Consider the following 19,065-nt stretch of genomic DNA (forward strand, 5'->3'; position numbering starts at 1 on the left):
ATATAGAGAGAGAGAGATATATATATAGAGAGAGAGAGATATATATATAGAGAGAGAGATATATATATAGAGAGAGAGAGAGATATATAGAGAGAGAGAGATATATATATATAGAGAGAGAGAGATATATAGAGAGAGAGAGAGATATATAGAGAGAGAGAGATATATATAGAGAGAGAGATATATATAGAGAGAGAGATATATAGAGAGAGAGAGATATATAGAGAGAGAGAGATATATAGAGAGAGAGAGATATATATATAGAGAGAGAGAGATATAGAGAGAGAGATATATAGAGAGAGAGATATATAGAGAGAGATATAGAGAGATATAGATATATATCTTCTGTCTTCTAGTTTTGGCATGTTTAATGCTTCTAACCTCTCCTCGTAGCTCTTACCCTTCAGTTCTGGGAGCCACTTAGTAGCATGTCTTTGCACCTTTTCCAGTTTGTTGATGTGCTTCTTAAGATATGGGCACCACACAACAACTGCATATTCTAGCTTTGGCCTAACAAAAGTCATGAACAATTTCTTTAGAATATCGCCATCCATGTATTTAAATGCAATTCTGAAGTTAGAAAGCATAGCATAGGCTCCTTTCACAATATTCTTTATGTGGTCCTCAGGTGATAGTTTTCTATCTAGAACCACCCCTAGATCTCTTTCTTTATCAGAATTCTTTAAAGATTTCTCACATAATATATAGGTTGTGTGGGGTCTATGTTCTCCTATTCCACATTCCATAACATGACATTAAATTCCATTTGCCAAGTGGTGCTCCATCTACTTATTTTGTCCAGGTCTTCTTGAAGGGCATGACAATCATCTAAATTTCTTATCCTTCCTATTATCTTAGCATCATCAGCAAACATGTTCATATAATTCTGTATACCAACTGGTAGATCATTTATGTACACAATAAACATCACTGGTACAAGAACTGAACCCTGTGGTACTCCACTTGTGACATTTCTCCATTCCGATACATTGCCTCTGATTATGTACTGCCCTCATTTTTCTATCAGTCAGAAAATTTTTCATCCATGATAGAAGCTTACCTGTCACCCCTCCAATATTTTCCAGTTTCCAGAACAACCTCTTATGTGGAACTCTGTCGAAAGCCTTTTTTAGGTCCAGATAGATGCAGTCAACCCAACCATCTCTTTCCTGTAATATCTCTGTGGCTCGATCATAGAAACTGAGTAAATTCGATACACAGGATCTTCCAGATCGAAACCATACTGTCTGTCTGATATTATATCATTTCTCTCTAGGTGTTCTACCCATTTAGTTTTGATTAGTTTTTCCAATACTTTCACTATTACACTTGTCAGTGATACAGGTCTATAATTGAGGGGGTCTTCCCTGCTGCCACTTTTGTAGATTGGAACTATGTTAGCCTGTTTCCACACGTCTGCTACGATTCCTGTACACAGGGATGCCTGAAAGATCAGGTGAAGTGGAATGCTGAGCTCAGGTGCACATTCTATCAGAACCCATGGTGAAACGCCATCTGGGCCAGCTGCTTTGTTCTTACCGAGCTCCTTGAGCATTTTTTCCACTTCGTCTCTAGTCACCTCTATGTGCTCTATGTTGTTCTCTGGAATTCTTATTGTATCTGGTTCCCTAAAGATTTCATTTTGTACAAACACACTTTGGAACTTTTCGTTTAGTGTTTCACACATTTCCTTTTCATCTTCCGTGAATCTATTTCCCATTTTCAACCTCTGAATATTATCCTTTACCTGCAATTTGTTGTTTATGAATTTATATAATAGACCTGGTTCTGTTTTACATTTGTCTGTAATCCCTTTTTCAAAATTTCTTTCTGCCTCTCTCCTCACTGCCGTGTAGTTGTTTCTCGCATCTTTGTATCACTGGTATGTTTGGGGGTTCGGCCTCTTCCTGTATTGATTCCATTTTCGTGTCATTTGGTCTCTAGCCCTCTCGCAATTTCTATTGAACCAATTCTGTCTCCTAGTTCTGCATCTCTGTTTTGGTATAAATTTTTTTGTGCCTTTATCATATATTTCACAAAACTTGACATACATCTCATTCACTTCCTTGCCTAGCATCAAGTCTGTCCAATTATACTCACTAAAAAAATTTCTAAGGTCACTATAATGTCCTCTCCTGAAGTCTGGTTTTTCAACTGCTTCAACCTCCTTATTTTCTTCCAGCTTATAACGCATTGCATACTTTATTCCCAAAAAGACATGGTCACTTTTACCCAAGGGAGGAAGGTACTGAATGTCAAATATCTCTTCCTCCTTCCTGTGTGTGGAGCATTCTATGTCTGCCATTGACCGGGCCGGGCACCCAGAAAGGTAGGCGCCCCAAAACAAACCCCCTAATCTGGTTAAAACTACTACAGAAAACTAACAAGTAAACAGAACTCCCTAATTGAAAAACGAGCAAACGAGCATGAAATTACATTTACCGCGTCGCTTGTCTGCGCAGCTCCCCCCTCCCCGGGAGGGGAAGGAGGAGTCCCTGACCCATCGCGCCGGCTATCCACCTGTCAGTTCGAGGCTGGATATCAAAACACATGAAAAACCCCGTCGGCCGGGGTAGGGGGGGAGGGTTGCCGGGGAGCCTCCAATTCTCACCAAATGGCGGTTTCATCACATTCAACACAGGTTTTCTGGGGGGAGACCCTTCGGCTCCCCAGAGCTACCTACCCAAAGCCAAGGACAAAAGAGGGACAAACCCGGGAGGTGGAAACCCCGCACCTAAAACCCGAAAGCAAGACAACAGGCAACACCACTAGGACCCCGCAGACGACCTAGGAGACCCGAACCCCAGAACAGGGATGAAGGGAACCCCGGGCAACTCAAAGCACGTCCAAGGCCAGAGAGGCTACTGCATGCAGGCAATGGCCTAGAGCCACAACAGGACACAAGAAGATGCACCCAGGACAAACAGCCGACCACACCTCGCCAGAAAAAGAAGAACGGCTACAACAAACAAACCCAACACCAGAACTCAAAGGAGTAGAAACCTCCAAGAAACAACCCGGAACCGAAGGGGCCACAACCAACTGAGTGGAAGAGATAAGAGCATCGTATCTAGCTTGTGTTGTACCCTCTATGCCACGATGTTAATAAGTACACTGCCTTGCTGACAGTTTTTCCAATAAATCCTGGGATGATATTCAGGCTTTTGGGTTTTAGGGTTGCACATGGGTTATAACAGCTCAATATTTGGTTAAAGTTCCTGGTCCCAATCAGTTTTGTGTTGCTTTTGGCCATGAGTCCTGGCCTGTTTTTTCTCCTTTGTCTTAGTGCTTGCTGCTTGTCCTCTTCCCTAGTAAGTACCTTCTTGTCTTTTCCACAGTTAGCTTCAGGGAGCCCAATGGGGGCTCCCTGAGGCTCCCTGAAGCTTCTTGGGGAGCCTCCAGTGGGCTTCCCAAGAAGCCCACCATTAAATTTTTTTTTGAGATATATACAAGAATTGTTACATTCTTGTACAGCCACTAGTATGTGTAGCGTTTCGGGCAGGTCCCTGGAATACAATCCCCGCCGCGAAGAATCATTTTTACAACAAGTACTCATTTTACTGTTGAGTTAAACAGAGGCTACAGTTAAGGATTTGCGCCCAGTAAATCCTCCCCGGCCAGGATACGAACCCATGACAAAGCGCTCGCAGAACGCCAGGCGAGTGTCTTACCACTACACCACGGAGACTGGAAATGTAATGAAATGGTTCTTTCTGGTAGAGCTCTAGTGGCTACCTGCCTCCCTTCCTCCCTTTCAAGTTTGTTGGTTGATTGGGGAGTTGTTCATCATCTTGTGAACTCATCTTGAGAGCTGGCTGTTGGTGAGGTCGGGCTGTCTGGTGGCAACTATTGGTATTGGTACTAACGAATTCATAAAGGTTGCCATTTATTTTATTCTGTTAATAGATTTGTATCTGTTCATTACATATTCTGATCATATAATTTAGGTAAATACATATTATACTCAATGTAATCATTTATTCATGAGGGTAATTTGAGTGATTCTATTATTTTGTGTGATTGTTTTGTGAAGTTGTTTAGCTATTTGAGGTTTCATATTTTGTAAACCCTCCAGTTGTCATAAATGCTTTGCTGACTTTCTAGATGCTTTGATGGTGAAGATGTCTAGATGGTGAAGTGGCAGACTGTCACTTTCTCCGTGAGGATCTGTGAGTGGGGGAGGGGGGCAGATTCTGGCTTTGGTTCCTTAAAAAGCTAAACAAGAACTCTTATGAATGAATTGGCTAATTAGTATGAAGAAATCTCAGTGAGATAACTTCAGGGAGCCACTGAGGCTCTACCAGAAAGATCTTTCATTACATTCAATGCTGTGTTTTTGGTTGCTCTGCGCTGAACCCTTTCCAGATCAATTACTGGTATGTTCTTTTGAAGATGAGGTTTCCATGCTTGGATACAATAGGGAAGTTGAGGTGCAACTTGACTATTGTATCAATATTCAATGTGACAAACTCTTCACAAATTTAATTATATATTGTTCGTAACAGGGCTTTTACAGAGGCTAGAGGAAGATGTGAATGTGAACAGTTATATTGTCAAGGAAAAGTTACCCAAGGAACTGACAACTAAGGAAAGGCAGGTGTCAACATTGCAGCGAGTAGCAGCACAACCAGCAATGGGCCAGCAGGAAATAGATGCTGTAAATAAGCAGGTAATATTTAATCTCGTGTGATATTTATAAACAATTATCACAGACGGGTGCATTGTACAATATTACAAATTGCAATATTGTTTATATTGTAGGTATAAAACATATATGTAAATTCCTTTTGCCTACTTGGTTATCTTGTTTCTCCCATCCTGTACTGGAATGGGCAACTCTCTCCTTCCTTTGACTTTATTAATATAATACATAAATCCTTTCTCCTTGTTATTTTTCAACTTTTATTCTATAAAGTTTGCCAGCTATTTATGTACAGTGCACCCCAGTGGTCTCTTTAAATATATACCATATGGGACACACAAAACAACACATTAGATATTCCTAGTAACGATCCTGCAACTTGACGAACAATAAATTAAGGTTGATAAAGTCTTGTTTAGTTTTGTATAGTAGAGGACGGGAAGCCTGTTAGACTCAGTGATGTCTCCTTAGGACAATTACTAACCTTTCCTAGGATGCAACACACAACAGTTGCCTAACTTCTGGCTACATATTTACTGGTAGGTGAACAGCGATATTTAATTATTTATTTATTTATTTATATATACAAGAGTTGTTACATTCTTGTACAACCACTAGTATGCGTAGTGTTCCGGGCAAGTCCTTAATCCTATGTTCCCTGGAATACGATCCCGCGAAGAATTGTTTTTACAACCAAGTACCCATTCTACTGTTGAGTTAAACAGAGACTACAGTTAAGGATTTGCTCCCAGCAAATCCTCCCTGGCCTGGATACAAACCCAGGACAAAGTGCTCGCGGAACGCCAGGCGAGTGTCTTACCACTACGCCACGGAGACTGCGTCAGTTGAAAGAGACATATCAGTTGAAAGGATAAACTGCCCAAACATTTCTGTCCTGCTGCAGGAATTGAACCTGGAACCTTTTGACTCTGATTGGACTGTGCTGACTACTGCACCACAGGATTTGAATCACTCCTTGGTGCTCCTCAATTCTACTGCTTTGTAATTACAACAAATATGATTACATATCAGGTTTGCCATGATGTACTGAATAAAAGTCATAGTGACATCTTAGGCAATGTTAACACAGTTTCTGAGCTACTCCACTTGGATGCTCCCTAAAGAGGGGCATTAGATTCCGATTTCCCTAAAAATGAATTAAATGAAAACTCGTTCGATTTCAATCAAACTTTTTTGACGAGTTGTACATGAAAAGAGTTTCATCTGGCCCAAGTCTCAGCATCGTAGCATAAATAGGAAGGGAGAAAAAAATATTGAAGTAGGTGTCAAAATTATTCCAAAATGGTCAAAAACAATTATCAAACACAAGTGTCAACTGAAATCATATCTATGACTCTCAGCTATCACAATAAAAAATATTAAAAAAATATAATAATTAGTTTTATTAGAAACAAATTTAAATTAAAAAAATAATTAGTTTTTCAACAATTTTTGTTTTTTTTTTTGTTTTTTTATTGGACAGTTTGCATGAAATTTATACACCTGACTGCACATAAGCCTATCTGTAAGGGTGCCAATTTTGGAGAAAAGTGGTTGATGTCAACCTCAGTCACAGATGGCAGCACCTTAGACTTTACTATTTTCGTATTTATTTTCAAGTAACATAAATATTCAAATAACTTTTTCATTTTTTATTCAATTTACATGAAACTTACACCGTATATGTGGAGTGCATGTCTCTAAATTTGGTAGATAGCTTTTTTTCTCTAAGTTCATTTATTGATTTTATAATAGCAATAAACATGACATATTTGCACAATTTTTATGGTGGGGGGGGGGGGAACTTTGAAAATTTGTATTAGGAAAACTAAAGATGTTTTGGAAGGCAAGATCCAGTTTGATTCCAAAGGAGTGGATCACGAGAGTTGAAATCTTTTCAAATATCTCTGAAGGATTGTACTGGTGGTAGAAAGGCACTGAAGAAAAACTCAGTGTAGCCCAGACTGACCACAAAATTAAATTGTAAAAAATTGTCACAAGACCTATCTAGTAAGTAAGTAGTAAGTAATTATCAAAAGAAGGCACCAAACCGGGAAGGCTATGTAGCACCATCAAATACGCAAAATAATCAGAGGGCGCTAAATATCACCAAGGATGCCAATACGAGAACAAAAACGCATAAGGCGAACGATATCAAAAGTATCCGAGTCACCAAGAATTCTATCGAGGGACAGGTGACCGCGAGGGGCGGTCGGAAAGCAAGACACACGCTCGTCCTGGAAGTCAGGACATTCAAGAAGGACATGCACGACCGTAAGAGGGACAATGCAACTAGGACAATAAGGAGCAGGGCGGCGCTCCATCAAGTGACCATGGGTTAAGCGAGTATGGCCAATACGCAACCTCGCTAGAGCTGTTTCCCACCGCCGGTTACGGTGGAAGGAGGACGGCCACGAGGAAACACAACATTTAAGAGTACGTAGCTTGTTACCAGTAACAGACAACCAAGAAGCCTGCCAACGGGTAAGGACTGAGGAATGGATAACCGGGTAAAAGTCGGAATACGGAATGCCTTTACGAGAGACGGGACAAGAGCGGACAGCTTCCTTAGCGGCAGCATCCGCACGCTCATTTAAAGACACGCCAATATGGCTGGGAACCCAACAAAACTCAACCGACTTAAATTTACTGTGAACGAGAAACAGCCAATGCTGGATCTCGACAACTACCGGATGAACTGGATTAAAGCACTCGAGAGCCATGAGGGCACTACGAGAGTCAACAACAACCACAAAGGAAGACTGACAACGAGAAAGCAGGAGACGAAGAGCATAGAGAATAGCATAAAGTTCCGCTGTAAAGATGCTAGTCTCCGGAGGCAAGCGACACATATAAGTGCGATCAGGAAAAACAACAGAGTAGCCAACACCGTCCGCTGACTTAGACCCATCGGTGAAGACAGAAACGGAGCGGGAGTGAGAAGAAAAGTGCTCGAGGAAAAGGCGTTTTAGAACTGTAGGAGGGGTAAAAGCTTTAGTGATACGAGTCAAGGATGTACAAAACCGCGGAAGAGGGACCCTCCACGGGGGCAAAGAAGGAACAACACGAGGAGAAACATCAGAAATACGAACGGAAAGAGAATCCTGCAGGCGAGATAACCGGACAGAAAGAGGGAGGTGGTGAAGAGGAACAGGAACCGCAGGAGGGGTAACAGTTAAAGCACGACAGAGACGAGAGGAAGGATGTTGCAAGGACCGCGCAAGATAGCGAAGACAGTAGCGATCACGGCGGTCCTGGAGAGACAGGAAGCCAGTGTCAACATACAAGCTAAGGACGGGAGTCGAACGAAAGGCACCAGAACTGAGGCGCAACCCAGTATGGTGCAAAGCATCAAGACGGCGAAGAGTAGAAGGAGAAGCAGACGAGTAAGCAGGGCAACCATAATCGAGCTTAGACAGGACGAGAGAGGAATGTAAAGCAAGGAGAGTGCGCCTATCTGCCCCCCAAGAAGTATGGGACAAGACCCGAAGGAGGGTAAGGGACTTAGAGCACTCAACACGGAGGTAAGAGATATGGGGAGACCAAGACAAACGAGTGTCAAGGAATAACCCCAAAAGCTTCGCGGAATCTTTGTATTCAAGGGGATGACCATAAAGTGACAAAGAGGGACGAAGAACAACCCGTTTCCGCGTAAAAGTCATGGCACAAGTCTTAGAAGTAGAGAACTTGAAGCCATGACCTGTGGCCCAAGACGACACGGCATCAATCGCAAGTTGAAGCCGGCGTTGAAGGAGAGGCGAATCATCACCCTGACAACAAAGGGTAAGATCATCGACATAGAGAGCGGAGAAGACACCAGAAGGAAGAGAGGAAAGAAGACCATTGAGGGCAACCAGAAAAAGAGTAGTGCTCAGAACACTACCCTGGGGCACACCTTCGTATTGCTGAAAAGGGGGAGAGAGAGCGGTACCAAGGCGCACCCGAAAGGAACGACGAGAGAGGAAGCTGCGGAGAAAGAGAGGGAGATGACCACGAAGGCCAAAAGAATGAAGTTGAGATAGGATATGATAACGCCAAGTGGTGTCGTAAGCCTTTTCTAGGTCAAAAAGGACGGCAACAACGGAGGTCTTCGCAGCAAAAGCAGTACGTATATAGACCTCCAAGTTCACCAGGACATCTGTCGTGCTGCGGCACTTGCGGAAACCAAATTGAGAAGGGGAGAGGAGGTGATGGTGTTCCAGGAACCACATCAGACGAACGTTAACCATACGTTCAAAGAGTTTGCAGACACAACTTGTGAGAGCAATAGGGCGAAAGTCCTTAGGGGAAGTACCCAGAGACCCTGGTTTGCGAACAGGGAGGACAACGGCATCGAGCCAGTCCTCAGGGACTGACGACGACTCCCAGATCCGATTATACAGACTCAGTAAATACTGAGACGTGCTCGGAGGGAGATGGCGAAGCATCTCATAATGAATACCATCGGAGCCCGCCGCCGTAGAACCACAGAGGGCCAGGGCAGAACGAAGTTCAGAGAGAGAGAAGGGATCATTATAGGGAAGCTGAAGATGAGTGCAGAAATCTAAAGGACGAGACTCAAGGACAGGTTTACGAAGAAGGAAAGATTGGGGAAGATGAAGACCAGAGCTAACAGAAGAAAAGTGGGAACCCAGTTCGGAAGCGACCTGCAACGGGTCCGCCACAAGAGTATCATGGAGGTGAAGGACCGGTGAAACATCGGGAACGAACTTACCCGCTATCTTGCGGATACGCTTCCAGATCTGGGCCAGAGGGGTTTCGGACGTAATTGTCGAGACAAAAGATGCCCAACATTCACGTTTAGCCGTACGGATGGCCCTACGGGCCACCGCACTCGCTTTCCGAAAGAAAAGAAAAGAATCGGTCGTCTGCCTACGGCGGTGCTTCTTCCAGGCTGCACGCTTACAGCGGACAGCCCGAGCACAGTCCGCATTCCACCAGGGAACGCACTTCCGTGGACCCCGAGAGGAAGAGCGAGGAATAGAGCGGAGGGCAGCGTCGAAGACAGTGTCATGAAAAAGGAGGAGAGCGCGAGAGAGGGGCAGAAGGGAGAGGTCAGAGAGAGTAGCACTGAGGGAAAACAGGGTCCAGTCCGCCTTAGCAAACTGCCACCTAGGGAAAGAGAGGGAAGGGCGAAAAGAGAAAAAGGAAACAAGGATGGGGAAATGATCACTTCCATGGAGGTCATCAAGAACCTGCCATGTGAAATCTAAGTAAAGAGAAGAAGAGCAGAGAGAAAGATCAAGACAAGAAAGGGTGCGAGTTCGAGAGTCCAAATGAGTGGGCTCACCAGAATTCAGAAGAGACAGGGAAGAAGAGAGGAGAAACGGCTCAAGGAGGCGACCCCGGGTATTCGTCAGAACGTCACCCCAAAGAGAATGACGACAATTGAAGTCACCCAGCAGGAGCACAGGCTCCGGCAAGGAGTCTAGGAGGTGTTTCAAATCAGGAAGAGAGAGCGGGACACTCGGGGGGAGATAAATGGAACAAACTGTGTACCATTTCCCCACAAAGATACGAGCAGCAGAACAATGGAGAGGCGAAGGAAAAAGTAAAGGAACAAAGGGAACATCAGCCCGAATCAAGAGAGCAGAAGAATTAGAAGCCCCAGCAATGGCTGGGGGGGGGGAGAGAAAGGAATAGCCACGAAAACGACCAGGACGAGCACCAAGCATCGGCTCCTGGAGACAGACACAAAGGGGCGAAAACCGCGAAACCAGAAGTTGGAGTTCGAGGAAATTGGCGTAATAACCTCGAACGTTCCATTGAAGAATGGACAACGACGAGAAGAGAAAGGACAAAAACAGAGAACAAGGAAGAAACAAAGGCGAAAGACCAACAGAGCACGTTAAAGAATATCAGGGTCGGGATCAGGGTCAGCAAAGTCAGGGTTAGGGGGCATGGGTAAACTGAGCAAAGACGGAGGGAAGGAAACGGGAGAACAGATCAGAGGTGGGCGGGCAGGGTCCGGAGGAGGAGGAGGAGGAGGAGGAGGAGACAACGGAGAGGAGCAGTCAAGGACAGCAGCAGGAAGAGGGGGAGTAGAAAGAGAGGAGCGCACCCCAGCAAGAGCAGCAACCGAAAGGGAAGCAGGGGCCAAAGAAACCTCCATAGCAGGAACAGGGGGCGCAAGCACTGAAACGGGAGTGGAAGGAGCAACAGAGCCAGAAGGAGGAGCTGAGGAAGAAAGCGAAGCCTTCTTACCCGCCGGGGAAGAGGAAGGAGAGGAGCCAGGCTTACGCTTCTGACTTAAAGAGACCGGTGTCCCAGCAACTACGTACCGGGCAACGGATTCCAGTGTCTCAACAGGAGAAGCCGAACGAGAGCACACACGACGGCCGTTAGGAGAGCGATGGACATCCGCCCGCACCGACAGGCGGCGGGGAGAGCCGATAGATGGAGGAAGAGGATGGGAAGGAGGATCGGAGGGGGACGAGGAAGGAGACACAGAAGACACGACAGACCGGGTAGAAGGAAGGGGAACCCCAGACAGAGGACCAGGAGGAGGATCCTTCGGGAGAGAACCCAAAGGGACAGAGGAGGGGGCAGTGGGCGCATCAGGGTCCAAGGCCTGGAAACGGTTGTGAGTCTGAGGAAGGCGGGAAGGACGAGGAGAGGAAGAGCGCAACACGCGAGCATAAGAGATATTAGCATAAGGCGGGAGCCGGCGAACCTGGCGCCTCGCCTCAGGAAAAGATAAACGCTCCCGGTGCTTCAAGTTGAGGACGGCTGCCTCAAGCTTGTAATGGACACACGCACGGGAAAAGGTAGGATGGGCCTCACCGCAGTTGAGGCAACGAGCCTGGGGAGAAGCGCACTCCGACCTAGAGTGACCTTCGCCACCACACAAAGGACAGAGAGAGACAGTCCCGGAGCAGCGGAGGGCACCATGCCCAAACCTCCAGCACTTGTTGCAGAGCCGAGGAGAAGGAATGTACTCCTGGACAGAGCACCTGGCACCAGCAAGAATGACAGAGGGTGGAAGGGTCCTACCATCAAAGGTAATCTTCACAACCCGGAGGGGTTGACGGCGACTACCACGAGGGGGACGAGTAAACGTGTCCACCTGGAGAATAGAATGGCCCTGGGCAGCGAGGATATGTCGAATATCGTCGTGGCAGTCGCGTAGGTCCCGAACACCGGTCGCAACATGGGGCGGGAGCAAAATAGTGCCAACACTGGCATTCAACTGGACGTTCTTCGAGACCCGAACGGGGGTCTCGCCAAGGCAGGATAAGGCAGCCAAGCGGGAAGCAGCATCCTGAGAAGGAGCAGCAACGACACGCGTACCGAGACGAGTGGGGTTAAAAGTAATGGAGGCATCCACGGAATCAATGAGATGTCGATGAAGGGAGAAATCGTCAGGAGGCGCAGAATCAAGAGGGAGGAGATCAAAATATTTGGCCCACGAAGCGGGACCAAACAAGGCTTGATAGGTAGCAGAACTGGAAGGAATCGAGCGAGGGCGGCCGTGACGAGAACGGCGGTGAGAACCCCCAGAGAGAGAGGGGTTAAAAGGCGCAGTAGTAACAACTAGAGAAGGAGCCGCGCCAGGGGACGAGGTAGTCACCACTGGGGGCTTGGGGCTCGACCCAACCACAGAGGAGGGAGGGGAGCCAGGGGAAGGAGTCAGAGAGGCCAAAGGAGGAGCAAGGTCGGGGCCCAATGCAGCGGAGGCTACAGAGCCCGGTCTTCCAATACGGACCGACTCGGGGGCTTGGTCGCCCACCCCACGAGCCTGAAAAGGTAAGCCAGAAGCAGCCGAAACAGGGGTTATCATCTTGACGAAGTTACGAATTCACTCACGAATGTGCCCCCACACCCACCATGGAGCCACAATTAGAGGCAGGACACCCAACAAGAAGCTATCGCCGATCTTGTCGGGGCCTCCTAGGGGTGCGTCGTGAGTATACGCCCCACAAACGCCACCTTAAGAAACCGACAGTCCGTCGAGATCGGGTTCAGTGACGAAGTGGGGATTGACAATAAAAGGTTCCCCTCGCTCTCGACGTCGGGTACTGCAGTTCTACGGGTGCAAGAGTATGCCTCCTCAAGCACCCGGGCGTCAAAGTAGAAGAAGTCCAAGGGAAGAACCAGAACGAGCAAAAGGTCGGCAGGAAACGGCAAGCAGATAGGAGAAGAGGGGGGAGAAAAACGAAACAGAAGGAAAAGGAAAAGATGCCCAGCAGAATTGGAGAGGACGGCAGCAGGAGCACAAGGCTAGAAAAGGACAGAGGACTGTCCCAAGGAGCATCACACTCCGGCAGCCGCCCACTAAGCCCCCAGACGGCGACAACGAGCTGAGCGGGGAGGGGGCAAGACCTATCTAGTAATACTCGCATAAACCACCAGTTAGCCCACCTGGATATTACCACCGGCTGCCACCATATGGCAGAACCCACCCTAACGTCTCGCATCTTCACATTCTTCCTGAATGGTTCTCATGACAAGTTGGTAGGCTTGAGACTGGATTCAGTTAAATGATTTGCTTTCACCCTTGGAAACTTTGGTTTCACTCTACACTGGGCTTATGTTTTGTACTAGCTGTGCCATTTTTATTACTAGCCATAGCCATTTATTATTGGGAATACTTTGTCTCTCTGTGTGTAGATTACTCTTGTGGGGGTTTTGTGACTAACCAACTAGCAACCCAGAGTTAATTTTTCTGTTTTCGATTTAATTAGTGTTTTAGCAATGGGTTCTTTGTTTTAAGGTTGCCACTTTATTTGTGGCTCTTCCGTGTTTTAGTTCACAGCTACATATCTGAGCTGGATACTTTTTTTGGTACACTCAGTCCTGTGAAAGAAAGACATTATTAGTATATTACTGTTATAATTATTGTATTAGGCAGGACCTTATAATGAATATAAATAATGAATATTTATATACGGTAAATAATGTATTGACTAAAATGAAGAGATAAGATACCATAGCTCTCTATTCTGGGACTAACAACAGTTTAACTAGTATAATATTGTCGGGGATATCAACCCTTTTAGGGTTGTTGATATCTGTCTTGTCATGGGCAAAGTTGTCTCTCAAGTCATCAATCCTGTTAATGGCCAGACCCAGCACTGACTTACCTGACTGAGCAAACAACACATCATTCACCTAACCATGCCCTTACCAGGGGCGTGGTTAGGTGAATGATGTGTTACTATGTAGTATGCTAGGTATAGTAAATTTGCCTCCAAGAGTTTATGTATTATTTCATCCTACCTTACAGATTCGTTCACTAACAGCTGAAATAAACAACCTGAATGAAGCTCGTATGAAGGAAGTGGAAGAAGATGACAGCCCAGAGAGCAAGGTAGGCAGGGCAATTGTGAAAGTATTAATTCCAGTGATAACTTGTATTTTATTTGTAAATATTGATGCTAAAATATATTATAAACTAACTGTTGTGGAAAGTAGCAAGTTTAAGCACTTTTTTGTGGGGAGCGCCTTCTGCTCCCTGGAGCTATCGGACTGATATTACCTATATTAGTCTGGGACTTCAGTCAAAAAGAGTTCTGCTTACCAGGGACCACGAACCAGAACCTGGCCCCCCTCAGAGGCGCAGGGAGCAATGGTCTAAGGAAATCCCCCTGTGTTTGGGAGTATTCCATGTCTGCCATCAACCGTGGCTAGACACCCAGAAAGATAGGCATCCCAAAACACACCCCGCTTGGTAGAAAGTTGCAACCTAAGACCGAACAGGGAGCCAGAATTTCCCCCAAAAGAAACAAAAAAACACATAAACATGATCAGCCTGCCATGTCAGCACTGTGGAGAAATGCAGACTGACCATTGGAACATTATCTAACATAGTGCACAGTTACATACGCAATAAGATTTTAACTTACACAACTTTTGTTGAACACATGGGACAATCTTACTGAAGCAACCATACGAGTCATAAATACTCATACACCATCTTAGTAAAACAGAAACAAATAACACTTGGTGAGTCAGCCAAAGGCTTAGGACCTGCAAAGGAATATCCCTGAAAAAAAAAAAATCGGCTTGCTGCACAGCTATTCCTGACCCCCCTGTGCTGGCTGCCCACTCTCCAGCTCATAGACTGAAGCCTGCTAGGGCGGTTGTTGACTGGCCTCAGTTTCCTGCCAGGCGTGTTGCCTACTGATTGTGGAGCAGTGGCCAGGGAGAACTTACTGTACTGAGGGTGCATGCGCTTAGGGCTACCTTCCCTAAGCACCCTATAAGTACTACCCTACCCTATAAGTACTAATAAGTTCTAGAGTTATCTTCCCTAGGGCCTTTGGGATCTCACTCCTGTTGAGGTTACCGCTGCTCGGCATTGACCCCAACACTTGGTGCCAGCTGGAGTTTAATGGCCCTTGTTTGGCTCTGGGTAGGGAGTGTTGTTTTTGCTGGTTGGGGCACAAGGTGCTGCACAGCTCGCCTACCTAGTGGCAGCTGTGTTACTCTGTTCCTCTGTTGTTGTGCTTTTACAGGGTTTTTCTTTTCTTTTTGTTTTCCTGCTTTGAGGAGGTCTGCCTTGCTTGAATATTTGTCTACTTAGAGTATTTTGGTGGCCCTCCTCTTAAGCTCCTGTGCTTGTTTGCAGCACCATTGCCTCGGCTTCCCGTAGGAAGTGCTTCCCTACAGGCCCTGGAAAACCTCGTCGGGGCTAGGTTGACCAGTGGACATGTCCTCAGTCTCCCATCTCGCCTTGTGCAAGTTTGCAGGTTGTTCGTTGCCCTTGTCTCAGGGTGACGATCACCTGTTTTGCCACAGTCATGCTGTCTGTTGGGTCAGTGACACAATCAACCCCGAGTCCTGCGAGCTCTGTTGCTTGTTCGCGACTCAATTCACCCAGACTGGTGATGATTTTCTTCGGGTGCAGGCAGCACGTGCGTTGCAGGGTAGGTTTAGGTTATTGCAATGCCCTCGGATTGTCGCTTCCTGGATGCCCCGAGGCTGCCCTGCTTTGCCTATAGGGACTCGGATTTGGGGATGTTGGTCGCTTTGGCCTTGGTTCCATCCACGCCCCCTCGTTCTTCCCTTTTGGTGGTTCATTTGGTCCCCCTCCCCCCTGCTTCCGGCCCCTAAGCATCTGAGGTCTTCGGGGTCGGGGCAGGGTTTAGAGGTTTCTGAGACTTGGGCAGTTTCGGGGGTTGCCCCATCTGGGGGTGGCTGCAGAGGCATTCGAGTCTGTTCCTCTTGCCGATGCTCCAGGGTCTGACCAGTGTGCCCTCTTGCCTTCCTTCTCTTTCGGCTGCCCCGGCTTTTTCTTGTGAGGCCAGGGCTTTGGAGGACAACTGCAAGACGACTCGGCCCCGGGGCCTGGAGTGGAGGTTCCCGGGATTGGAGAGGAGCTGACTTGGGGTGCCTTTCGCTCCATTGGACCCCATCTAGATTTTCTGACCTTCTGAGCGAGGCTTATTGTTGCAAGGAGTGGGGTTTTCTTTTCCCCCCTCTGCGTACGATTTAGACTTGGGTTCTGCTCCTTCCCGGGTTTGGTTCCGTGTCCCTGTGGATTCTTCGGTTCCGTCTTTCCGGAGGTTTTCGGCTACCCGCATTTCGCCGCCTGAGGTGCGGTCGACCATTGCGGCTTACCTCCTGTGTGGCCCGGAGTACGCCTCCATAATGGATCCTTCTTCGTTCAGGTTTGGATCATCGTGTCGTTACTGGGTGCGTTATGAGGTTTCGGGGTCATCCTGGCTTGCTGACTGCCCCTTGTTTTTGTTGGATGCTTGGGACTCGTTCTGTCGGACCCACAAGTTTGAGTGGCGTGAAGCGTTGACGGTGATCCAGGTAGTTTACCTTGGGGGGGGGGGGGCAATTTTACGCATCTTAAAGAGTGCCTTTTTGCTCCAGCCCTTTTGCGGGATATTGGTGTGGTTCAGCTTCATGTGCAGGTTCTTTCCCTGTTGGCTGCGCTTGTGGCTGAGGACGTACATGCTCGTGGCTTTTTGGCTTCGGTCCTGCATTTCTTTTCCCTCCTGGAACTGTCTTCGGATTGGCTTGCTGAGGATGTAGGGGCGCTTGGGGTCGTTCCTGGGTCTGCCGCCTTAATCTTGGCTGTTCGTGCGTCATCTGCTCTTTTGAAGCTGTTTGCGCCGATCCTGCAAGAGGCATTGCTACTGTTTTTCGCTGCATATTTCGTGTGTCGACAGGCTGTCCCCGCTTCCTCCTTGGAATCCGCTTGGGATCTGGTTCTTAGGTTGTCTTCTCCTTTTTGTCCTCTGCTTTTTGAGGCCTCTGCGGTTGAGCGTTATATTCAGGCGGCTTCTTCCACTTGCCGCCCTATGTCTGAATTGTTGGTGCTCCTGAGAAACCAGGGGGTTCCTGCCCGGTGGGGTCGTGCCAGGGCTCACAGTTCCGTTTGTTGGGTTCAGCTACAGGTGTCGGGTTCGGTGCCGGTGCTGCCTGTGGTCCCGCCTGTGCCTGGTCGGCGCAGTGTTTGCTTTGCGCGCAGGTCGCGTTCTCGTAAGGGTCAGCAGCCCTTTCACGGTTCTCCCCTTTGACGGGGCAGTGGAGGGGGCTTGCTCTGTTCGCTCACACCTGGCCTTATGATTTGTGGGCTTTTCGGATCGTTTCTCTCGGCCTGTGGTAGCTACTCCTCCTTTGGGGTGTTCGGGGCTGATGGGCAGGCTTCCTCTCCTGCACTTTGTTGGGTCATCTTGGAGTGGGTGTGCTTGGGTGTGGTCGAAATAACGCCGTCTCTCAGGTGGGTTTCCCACCTGTTTCCAGTTCCGAAATGGGACTGTGCGGACCTGCGGTTCATTCTGGACTTGTCCCATCTGAACCCTTGGGTTTCTTGCCCCTCGCTTCGGATGACCACTCTGTCCTAGGTTCGGCTTCTGGTGGAGCCGGGTGCTCATGTCCTAGGTTCGGCTTCTGGTGGAGCCGGGTGCTTGGATGGTGTCCCTGGACCTCAAGGACGCATATTGCCACGTCCCTATTCATCTGGGGTTCCAGGACTGGCTCGGTTTTGTAGTGGAGCGTCAGAGTTACTGCTTTCGTTGTCTCCCTTTTGGGTTGAATCTGGCACCTCGCGTGTTCACAAGCCTTACTCGGGTCATGGTGGCCAGTCTGCGTCTGTTAGGTGTTCGGGTATTGGCTTACCTCGACGACTGGCTGTTTTGGGCTCCCAGTCGATCTGCATGTCTGCTCTCCAGGGTTTTGATGATTTCCCAGCTCGTGGGGTTCGGGTTCCTGGTGAACTGGAGGAAGTCCTATCTGGTCTCCTCCCAGGTTCAGTCCTGGTTGGGTCTTGTGTGGGACTCTCGGATCGCTTTCTTGTCTCTTCCTCCAGCATCTCTCCTTCGGCTGTAGTCCCACCTGTGCTTGTTTCTAGGGGCTCTAGGGTCACCCGGCCATTGCTCGAGGGTCTGTGTGGGAGCCTGAACTTTGCGGTGTTGGTCTACCTGCCGGGTCGGGTTTGGCTTCGTCGGCTGTTCTGGTTCCTTTGGGGCCGTCCCTTCCACCTCTTTTGCGATCGCTGGGTTCGTCTCCCTGGGGCCTTGCGTCGGCTGCTGCATCACTGGCTTCCTTTTCATGTTTTTCGGGGTTCTGTGCCCTGGCACCTTCCTGAGCCCTCGCTCGATGTGTTCACGGATGCGTCGTCTCTCGGCTGGGGCTTTGTGACCAGTGCTCACCAGGCCGGCCAGGTGTGGTGGGGTCCATCCTTCCATCGGGTCCACATCACAGTGTGGGAGTTCGCGGCGGTGTGGTTTGTGCTTCAGAGGGTTCGGATCAACGATCCAGCTCCATTTGGACTGCTTCCCGGTGGTTCATTGCCTGAACCGAGGGGGGTTCGATGCGGTCCTTGACTCTTTGGGGTTGGTAGCTTCGGGTGACTCGTCTGCTGAGTTCTTGGGGTTTGGCTCTCCTGGCAGTTCACGTCCGGGGGTGTCCAATGTCCTGGCGGACGGCCTGTCCTGTTTTGTTCCCCTGTCCATGGAATGGACGGTTGATGCTGACTCATTCAGTTGACTCTGCCAGAAGTTCGGGCGCCTGGAGGTGGACCTCTTCGCGTCGGTGTGGTCAAGGCGTTTTCCGGTATATGTAGCACCCTTTCCCGACTGTCAGGCTGTCGGGATCGATGCCTTTCAGCAGGACTGGTCAAGGTGGGGTTCATGTGTCTCTTTCCCTCAGTTTAGCTGTTGCTCCAGGTCCTGGCTCGCTTTGAGACATACCAGGGGCGTGTAGTCCTCTTGACCCCTTGGTGACTGGCCCAGCCTTTGTTTCAGGCACTGCTTGCCCGGTGTACAAACTTTGAGGTTTTTCCGCGGCTCCGCCTCTTGCAGGAGATCGGCCCGGACCGGTACAAGACTGGTTTGCTCTTCTCTGGGAGTCTTCTCGTTTGGTATGTTTTACCCGTGTTTATCACCATCTCTATGGTGATCGGGTGGCTTCCTTGCTGGTTTCCCACCTGCGGGTTTTCTCTCGGCGGCAGTATGAAGTTTCCTGGT

At 48.1% G+C, this 19,065-nt stretch overlaps 1 protein-coding gene across 1 annotated transcript in view; it reads left to right on the top strand.

Moving 5' to 3' along the window:
• LOC123755719 (intraflagellar transport protein 81 homolog) overlaps positions 1-19,065 on the top strand; it is a 192,451-nt gene that overhangs the window by 86,762 nt on the left and 86,624 nt on the right. Inside the window, exons 7-8 of the mRNA XM_045738459.2 lie at positions 4,506-4,669; positions 13,869-13,952. Coding sequence (XP_045594415.2) covers positions 4,506-4,669; positions 13,869-13,952 — 248 coding nt within the window. The remainder of the gene's footprint in view (positions 1-4,505; positions 4,670-13,868; positions 13,953-19,065) is intronic.

This window comes from Procambarus clarkii, chromosome 43 (genome assembly GCF_040958095.1).
Source record: "Procambarus clarkii isolate CNS0578487 chromosome 43, FALCON_Pclarkii_2.0, whole genome shotgun sequence".
Lineage (NCBI taxonomy): Eukaryota > Metazoa > Arthropoda > Malacostraca > Decapoda > Cambaridae > Procambarus > Procambarus clarkii.